Source organism: Melanostigma gelatinosum (genome assembly GCF_949748355.1).
Source record: "Melanostigma gelatinosum genome assembly, chromosome: 24".
NCBI lineage: Eukaryota > Metazoa > Chordata > Actinopteri > Perciformes > Zoarcidae > Melanostigma > Melanostigma gelatinosum.
Genome location: NC_136657.1, coordinates 3,505,143 through 3,514,870, shown reverse-complemented (window position 1 = coordinate 3,514,870; position 9,728 = coordinate 3,505,143). Strand labels below are relative to the sequence as shown.

At 48.2% G+C, this 9,728-nt stretch overlaps 1 protein-coding gene across 1 annotated transcript; it reads right to left on the bottom strand.

Annotated features, from left to right (window-relative positions):
* Window positions 1-354: 354 nt before the first annotated feature.
* Window positions 355-9,495, bottom strand: LOC306797387 (sodium- and chloride-dependent GABA transporter 2-like). Its single transcript, XM_079296728.1, has 15 exons — window positions 9,468-9,495; window positions 6,869-7,113; window positions 6,162-6,296; window positions 5,385-5,525; window positions 5,181-5,271; window positions 4,968-5,100; window positions 4,641-4,775; window positions 4,416-4,519; window positions 3,989-4,113; window positions 3,377-3,489; window positions 3,122-3,259; window positions 2,925-3,027; window positions 1,898-1,998; window positions 1,595-1,765; window positions 355-1,424 (listed from the first exon to the last, which is right to left on the bottom strand). Exons 1-15 carry the CDS (start codon window positions 9,476-9,478, stop codon window positions 1,323-1,325), a joined length of 1,848 nt encoding a protein of 615 aa, XP_079152854.1. The 5' UTR covers window positions 9,479-9,495; the 3' UTR covers window positions 355-1,322.
* Between the last annotated feature and the right edge of the window lie 233 nt (window positions 9,496-9,728).

Genomic DNA, 9,728 nt, shown 5'->3' with positions numbered 1-9,728 from the left:
CACACACACTCCCTCTGTTGCGCCATCACTCCCTCCGTCCATCTCTTCTATCCCTTCATGGATGTTAAACCAGTAATTCCCATCAGGATGAAAATGCGTCAGATGAAGGGAGCGTCAATCACAGCGCTTGTTCTCTTGATGGTTGAGCGGCGAATGTAGTGTGTGTGTGTGTGTATGTGTGTGTGTGTGTGTACTCTCGCTTTTCCCTCCTTCATTTCCTCTCTCTGTAGAAACCAGGTGTGTGCTTAGCATCTGTTGTCACGGCGCCGAGGGAGAGAGCAACCTCCCCTGGGCGACAGCTAGCCTCCACCAGGTCGACTCTGTTCTGAGAAAACAAACACACACACACACACACACACACACGCAGCATCTCACTGCTTTCTTTTGCAAGAAATAACAAACTATTTTATCCACAATATAAAGTCATATAAAAAAAAGAAATAAAAGATACATAGAGAAAAGAAATTAAAAATAAAAAAGAGGCATGTGTATACACCTGGAGATGAGCAGTTGCATCCAATCAAAAACCTGGTCCAGGTCCGAATGGCAGTGCAAGGAAAACCAGCAGTTTCAACTTTGTTAAAGGAACTATTTACGCAGATTCAGCCACCATGACAGTGCAAAGAGGTTCTTTTCTTCAATTTAGCAGGAACTGCACTTCAAACTTCTGCATTTGAGAATGACGCTGACAACAACAACAACAACAACAAGGCACAAATCACTCTCCTGCCTACTTTTCGATGAAGACGAAGATCAAGCTAAGCATTGGCAGTAAAAAAAAAAGAAAGAAGTTGTGTTTTGCCAATACAACTCTCGCATTCCATGGTCTGAGGGTAAGGCATGGCTTTTGAGCCAGTCGAGCTCCATGATATGACGATCACAGATGGTGAAGCACAATCACTGTATAACACACGTCTGACTCAGAGTCGTCGGCTCGTCGGTGGAGAGTCAAAGCGAAGCATGCAGTGATCTCTCATAGAGAGTAAAGTGGAGGGCCAGCTTCGTCATCAATGCTGGCAAAACAAAAAATACTAAACATCCAAGTGTTGTTATTGAGCTGCGTCCTGAGCCTTGGATGGCTATAGGGGCTGGTATTACATGGCTCACAAGTACAGTGACTCAACTAGTGCATAAAAAGAAGACACTTGAAGCCGAGGAGGTTAACAAGATCGAGGAGTGTTTGCGAATAAGCCGATTCCAGCAACTGGTAAACAGGGGGATGGGGTAAAGTCAGCTGTGTCCCCTCCATTCAGGGCTGGAGCCTCTGGAGGAGCCACCCTCACAGGAAATTGCACCTCCTCCCCAAGTGAGGCGCCCTGGCCTCACAGAGAGCGATCACGGGGCTTCTCGGTCAGGGGCAGAGCGGGGCTGTCGGGGAGCGCCAGTGAGGAGCCTTTGGCGGGGCTGCACAGACGTTGGAAGCGCTGTGGGGGGGGGGGGGGTGAAAAAGAAGTTACTCTGTGTTTACTTTTTTTTAAATCTTGCTTCTGTGTAATAAGGTGAGGACAATCCACATTCTATGTGTGTGATTTCTCGAAACAAAATGATGCGTCGTCAGCAGCACATGGTGGCGAATGAATTGTCGTGGTGTAACCTGCGGCAGGGCTCCCGGGGTGGTGGCCAGGGCGTAGACGGCCCAGATGGGAAGCAGGGAGATGGAGGAGAAAGTGAGGAGCCAGCCCAGCGTGGTGGCCCAGAATGGAGCGACCAGGCCTTTCCCCAGGCTCAACGGAGACCAGCTCACCAGGGAGAACACAAAGGTAGCCTGCGGGCACCAACAAGGAGGACTGGGTCAGTGACGCGTGATTTGAAATGAAACGTGAATACTGTTTCACAGCAAGCGACACACTTAAGGGTGCGAAAGCAGAGTCAGCGGGGGGAGGAGGGGGTCACTCACAATGCACACGGCTGGGGTCAAGTACTTCCAGCACAGCTTGAAGACGGGCAGCGGCCTGTAGCCCGTCATATGCTCGATGTTGGCGCTGAAGCGCTCGGCTCCTGTGGCCGAAACAAGAACAAGGTTTGGTTTGGCATCGTGGTTTGGTTCATGGACGGTCAAAACTACAAAAAAATAAGACCCAGGTCGTTAGAAATATGACCATTAACCGGTAATCTGAATCAAGAAGGAAACGGACGGTACAAGTGGGTGTTCATTTTGTATTTGGCATGATGATGTATGTACGTGGCACATCCCGCTCTTAAACAAACAATGTCTTTTGGAAATGCTCCACAGCCCCGGGTCTGGCTCGGATAGGGGCTCCCTGGGGCTCCCTGGGGCTGCCAGACTGAGACCGAGAGGCGACGGGGCCCGGAGGCTGATTTAGGGCCTGGAGGAGACAGACAGGGGCCTGGCGAGGAGCCAGTCTCCTTACAACAGTGGGTAGCTGCAGCCATGTTAATATGCCGTCGACTGACTCTAACTGGAATGTAGAGAGAGGGGAGGAAGTGGACTGTGTGTGTTAATCAGATTATAGGAACTACTTTCATTGGTGGAGTGATAAAAACAAAAACAAAAAATGGAATGGGATGGTCGGACATTTTGTAAATATGAAATGAGTCTGCGATGAAAGGAGCTAAAGCATTTGGTGGGGCTGTGGAGGAGAGAAAGGAAAGGGAAGTATAGGTGATTAGGAAAGGAAAGGAAAAGAAAGGGAGAAGTAAGGAAGGGAGAATAGAAGAAAGGAGAGAATGTTAAGAAAGAGTGAGAGGAGAAGAGGAAAAGGAAAGGAGGTAAAGAAAGGTATGGAAAAGAGAAGGTGGTGAGGTGAGGAGGAAAGAAAAGCACATTAAAAGAAAGGAAGTGAAAGGAGTGGAGGGGAAACGGAAATAAACAAATAGAGGGGGAATGGAAGTCAAATGGAAAAGGAAAGAAGAGACGACAGGCAAGGAGGAAAGGAATGGAAGGCTGATGGAGAGATTTGTACCGTAGACCCAGCCGATAGCGACAGACTGGAAGATGGAGAGAAGCAGCAGGCTGGCTCCGCTGCAGGAGAAGTGGTCGTAGATCTGGAACACATACAGACCACCCTGCGTCGTGGTGGAAGAAGGAAAACTCCATTAATTATCATCATGAGAAAAACTAATTCGGCAGAGGGTCATCTTCATCCTGAGTGTGACCTACCGGCGTGACCATGACCAGTCCCACCAGGAAGCAGACGACGCAGACGAACAGCAGCAGCAGCTCTCTGCGGTGGCCTCGGCGGATCAGATGGGGGTACAGGTCAGTCATAGACGTCATCAGGGCCTCCAGGCTCACAAACTGGGTGACGGAGAGGAGACGGGGTCAGTTCTACCGCACGCGCAATACATCATCAATGCCATCGCGAGGGACTCATGGAAACTCGGTGAACGTGCGTCTCTACCTGTGCGTCTCTACCTGTGTGTCCAGCCCCAGCATGATGATCATGAGGAAGAAGCAGACGGCCCAGAGCTGGGGGACGGGCATCATGGCTACCGCCCTCGGGAAGGCAATGAAGGCAAGGCCGGGCCCTGAGAGGATGAACCAAAAAATGATAAGAGCAAGACGAACCCAAGTAGAACCACAACAGGTATTAAGACATCAATGGTCAGCTGAATACGGTCCTGAATGAGGTGTTGCTGTGTATTTTGTTTTTGATACAATAAAGAATAAGAGTCATAGAAAGAGGCTGGTGCTCTATATTCGTTTGGTATGGTCAAAGAAATCCCACAAAAAGACCAAAACACTTCCCTCCTGTGTCTGTGGCACTCCGAGCACATTCATTCCCACTGAAGGTGGTCACACATATTTAATAGAACTTAAAAAAAAAAAGGATTTTCCTCAAGCAGCCGGGCACTGTAGTTTTTAACAAACCTTCGGCGTCAATGGAACATTTGTTCGGGACTATTTTTAGTCGCGGAGTAGTACAGATGAATAGGTGGTGGCGCTTTATGGCACAGAGGAATCGGGTATTTCACACAACACCAGTTGGTAGGACATATTCAGTGTTGGTTCTGGTCTTGCTTTCACCTGACTGCACCACGGAGGCGATGTCCACGCCCTGCTCTTCAGCCATGAAGCCCAGCACCGAGAAGATGGCAAAGCCCGCCAGGAAGCTGGTGGCGCTGTTCAGGAGGCACAGGAGGAAAGAGTCCCTGGGGGGGCCACACCAACAAAACACAATTCATTTAGCATTGCAGCCGAGACAACTCCTTGAAGAAAGGCATGTAGAAAAGTGCCCGTAACAGAGTCGACTGAGGTGTGGAGCTCTGGCTTGTTCGTGTAGATACAAGCTCTTTCTGTGTGTGTGTGTGTGTGTGTGTGTGGGTGTGGCTCTATCAGTGTGTTTTCTCTGACCATTCCAGCCATTCCTTCTGGGAGCCACCTGACCAGCCGGGGCTTACGTCTTACGTCTCAGTGGATATGGCCCGTGTGAAGTGGAGAGGAAGGCTCTCACCTATAGCAGTCGTTGTTGTATTTGTTGTAGCTGCCGAGGGCTGTGAGACTTCCCAATCCGATTCCATATGAGAAGAATATCTGGGTACCTGCATCCATCCACACCTGTAGAAAGACAGAGAAGCGTTTGTTAAAGCCAGAAGAACGTCCCTGCAGTCTGTAAATCGACTCGACTAACGATCTGAACTGTGTCCCCCGTGAACTTTCATTCAGCGTGTTTCTGTACCTGCGGGTCTGCCAGGCGGGTGTAGTTGGGCTTGAGGTAGTAGATGATGCCCTGGGTCGCTCCGGGCAGGGTGGCACCGCGCACCAGCAGCACAATCAGCATGAGATATGGGAAGGTGGCCGTCAGGTACACCACCTAGAATGTACACGGCTGTGATGTCATCAAACAGAGCCGACATGCCACGCTGAAGAAAACTTTACAACCTGATTATTCTCAGGCAAGTTCTGGAATACAAGAAGCGTCTTCTTTCTATGAATATTAAGTGGCTTTTTGGACTTTTACACAAGTGTAGGTCACCGGAATCTGTAAAGTTCAGATCCCGCTCACCTTTCCGGTGGACTTCACTCCCTTCCAGACACAGAAGTAACAGACGAGCCAGACGACGGCGAGGCACAGAGCCAGCTTCCAGCTGATCGGACCCAGCTCGTCTAAACTGCTGGAGAGACGGAGCACCTCACGCCTAACACACACACACACACAGCGGTTAATTTATAATCAATAACACACAAAAAAAGTGAGAAACCAAGAAGCTACACTCACTCCCAGAACTCAATGACAGGGGAGGTGGCGTTCTCAGACAGGCTGCTCCCATTGGCTGTCTGGTTGTGCTGGTCAAACAGGAAGCACGCCGCTGCAGGAGAACACACACACACACACACACACACACACACACAACGGTTTAAAGTTGACACAGTGGACTCAAAGTGCATCGACAGACGCCCCGAACATCCTGTCGTCACTGACCAGTGTTCCAGGTGTTGTTACAGTGCGACCAGGGCAGCACCGCCTGGAAGCTGTAGGACAGGTAGAAGAGAGCCCAGGCCAGGATGACGATGTAGTACACGCAGCCGTGCAGGATCATCACCTGGCTGGCGTAGCCGAGGCCTGCGGAGACGGGGAGGAGAGATGGAAGCTGTGTATCCTGGGGCGGTGATTCAACACAAGCAGACCCCGTCGGCAGGGTTACGCACGCAGATGAACGCGTGGTTGTTCACAGGAACAAAAATAAACACGCTCCAAAGCGTTCAACTGCATAAATTCTGTTATCAGATCAAAGTTGAGTCACAGATGAGAGCATCCATTAAGCCAGACACTCGACTCGCAGCCCACATCGAGCACGTCTCCATTCAGAGTGAATGATGGTCGTGGGTTAGAAAGTGTGGGCGGTTTGCCGACACAAATGGCTTGTTTGTGGTGTCCTCTCATGAACTTCGGGCCTCTATCTGATGATGGCATATTAATTGTGCAAGCCAGTGAGGAATTCCTACAGAAGCTTTGTTTGTCTGTGTACAAACGCGTATAGGCGAGCACGTGCTACATATTTTCGTCACAGCCTCCCCAAAGACAAGGGAAAGTAAAGGGGAGAGAAAGTGAAAAGACAGATGTTGGCGAGGTCACATCTGTCTCGTAAGGTAGCTCCAGAGCAGACGTTATTATCATGGTCAGTTTAACCACAGTAACAATGTGCAACACAGCATCAGCACAAGCTGCAGACCAACATAGCCGATTCGATAAGCCCACCTCCGAATAATGGACAGATGGTCCTCCAGGCGCTGACTCCTCCCAGGCTGGTGTATTGTCCCAGCGATGTCTCCAGGAGGAACAGGGGGACGCCGCACAGCACCAGGAACAACAGGTAGGGGATAAAGAACACACCTGGGCACACACACACACACACACACACACACACACACGGTGCTATCCTTCACTGATTACATTCAACCCAACATCCAACCCTAAAATAACCTTTACCCCAGTTTAAATTAAATCTGAACCCGATGTGTATATAATTCATACTTTGTTGGCATCTTATTCTGAAAACCGGATGTTCGTCTGGAGAAACCGGATGTTGTCTCACGTTAATGTTTCCGCTAACTTTCAAAGTCCTTCGCTCGCTCCCGATCGGTGCCGTTTACGGTGAATTTCAGCATACGGGTGCACTAGCATGGAAGTGTCTGCTGACTGAACCGCAGCGATGTCCAGTCGTCTCCAGGGAGAGCAGCGGAAGTCGCCTTTTCCCTACGGCAGGGGTCACCAACCTTTTTGAAACCGAGAGCTACTTCAAGGGCACTGAGCAGTACGAAGGGCTACGTGTTTGATACAAACTTCCTGAATCACAAAGTTGCACGGATCACCTTTTAAGAGACTGATCACATGTCAATGTTAATTGTTCCTCACAATAATTATTAACAGTGATTGTGTATATTGTTAAAAATCGCACCAGTTACCTCCTCCGTTCTTGTAGCAGAGGTAGGGGAACCTCCAGACGTTGCCCAGGCCGATGATCTGCCCCGCCACGGCCAGGAGGAACTCGGCCTTGCTCGCCCACTGCCCCCTGGCATGAAGGCCGTCCTTGGTGGCTAATTTCCCGTTGGAGAGGCTCCCTTGGTTGAGTTTATTCAGCAGCGGGTCTCCTTGATGCGGAGGCAGCTGGTCGGCCATGACTTGTTCTGGCAGAGACACCCACGCGCTCCTGAAGAGAGGTACACACAAGCAAGTAGGAGGGAAAGCAAGAATGTAAAGGAACGCAATCCAAAGGGAACACAAAGCACGGTTCAAACACATCGCCGCAGCCCGGGATTGTGCGACAAGACCTTGGGGGGGTTCGTTCTGACAGTTGGTTTGGCTGCCTCACTTATCTGTGATCTGTGACTCATGACGAATATTAGAGGGGCGTGTGTCCTTTATCTGTACTCTGCAGCACACTCAAGGACAAAATTCGACATCTTTCAGCTTTTCTGGCTGGAGGAAATTTCTCAGACGATTAATTCTTTTTTTGTGCGAGAGAACACACAGATCTTTTCGAGATGTCATAACAACCCAGGTACATGTCAAGAAAGGAATATAAGCGTTGTTAATTTCACCAAAATGCCTGCTGTAGAGCCGGTTCATCCAGTCCTATTTCTTTTTACTTGACTCTAGAAAGCACTTATCGATAGTCAGACTTAAACCAGATGAACATATATTTATGTTTACAAAATCCAATTGAACTTATTGTTCGTATTTGTTGTCTCCTGTAATATCAGAATATTTCACTCATGGTTCTAAAGGGACCTTTGATCAGTTGATGGTATTTCTTTTCACACTTTTGTCATTTTATTTCCATTATTGATGCAGGAGTTGCTGATGAATTTTCGTTTTATGATTATATTATTATTATATCACAGTGACCGTGACCTCACACTGTCTCAGTTTCCTGGTGTGGGAAATGTGTACACAATGCCGAATACAACGACCACAAGCCGCCTTTTGTCCGCCCCCCTTTCACGTGACACTTTGACTGACCGAAAGAATAAGAAAAATTACGACATTGTAGCAACACACGGGATAAATCACCGGCTCGTTGTGTATTCCGTCCCTGCGTTGCGGAATACACATGTATCGGTTTCCACGGGACCGTTCTGCTCTCCCTGCGGATCTGAACAAGAGAGGCGTGATGACGCAAAAACGACGCTCTTTCATAGATGCCTAAAATAAAAGCACATTCGTCAATTTGCACATTCGTGCTCACTCGGTGCGCATTAAAGGATAAATGACAGAGAATTCGACATCACGTTGCCTACCTCTGCGTTTCCTGTCGGTCGCCACACCGCGACCACCCCCGTGTGCGGGAGGTGAAATGGTTTGTTCCAGTCAGGGAAACTCTGTGAGAGGCTGCTTGGCCAATATCCAAATTTATAGAGGGACTGTGATTGGACGCAGCCAGTCGCGTGGAAGCGTACCGGTGTAGGTTACTCAATGATAGGTTATGTCATGACTCATCTTTTATGTAGAGCTCTGATAACATATTATATCACAGATGGACTTGATAGGCAGACTTAATGAGATCTTCTACATTATGATGTTTAGACGTGGTTACTGAAGATGGAATATAATAAAACAGTATCTGTCAGGAAATAAGTAGATGGATTGTACTTCCTTTTTTTTTAAATCTCTCATCCTGCTGCTACCTCGGACTTCTAAATATCACCATGTACATTTCAATCGAATATTATAATACAAATATATGGCCTGGACTATTTTGCAATTGCAAAACAGAATAATAATCACCGTCATCTCTTCCAAGTCAAACTCAGCAGACACGACACGAAAAAGCAGAGTTGAATTCTTTGCATTTGTGCTTAAACTTGAGTAAAGCAACAGCCTCCGGCTCCCCATTGTGGACTCTGTCCTGTAAATAGTACCGGTGACTTAACCAGTTCACCTCGCGCAGCACATTTCATGGGCCGTGTCATTGCCTGTGCTCAGTCACCTGAGCATTTATAGCCATAGTAAAAAGATTTTAAAAAGTCCAGGCTCCATTTAGCACTCTGCTCCAAGGACTTCATTCAAAAAAAATGACATTCCACTGCATAGACATATTAGGTTGTATTAGCGGGTTTATAAATCACAAGCAAAAGTGTGCGTTGTACTGCATACCAGTGTTTCAGCGAGGAGGAACACCACTTTTTAAAAGTCACATCATTCTAAAGCCGATTACTCGGATTTCAGGGTCTTATTATTCAATAAATGGCCTCTCTTACCGATCAGCCTTTATGTCGACGACACACTGCTATACCTACGAAGCTGGTTTTGATACAGCATCAATCAAGCTTAATAAAAGATTTACTGAGTTGGTCAAATGTAGCTTAAGTCTGGAATTAACTCCTATGAATTTATGTCACAATTTACTTTCGTCTCCCTCATTAGAAGAGAAAATACCCCCCCCCCCCTCCCCCAAATTAAAAAAGTTAAGAGTCAAGCGTCAGGAAGTGGTAAAAAGTCATGCAATCATATCCAATGCGCACATTCCTCAACGACACATGTGCACTCCATTCACATACTCACACAGCTTGCATGTCATCTCTCAAAATGCAGATTCTTTGCTTCCCAGGGGCCAAATAAAACACCGGCGGTAAGGGCCCTTCAATACAGTCGCCATTGTTCTGTCCTGACAAACCTGTAGCCCCCGTAAATGTGGTGCCGCGGCGTGTAACTCAGACCAGGCACAGCCATACACATTTACTGCGCGCTTTACGGCTGCTTTTATTGGTGTCTGGCATCCAGGGCGAGGGCAGCGGGTCGCTGATATACAGTGGCACGCATTGT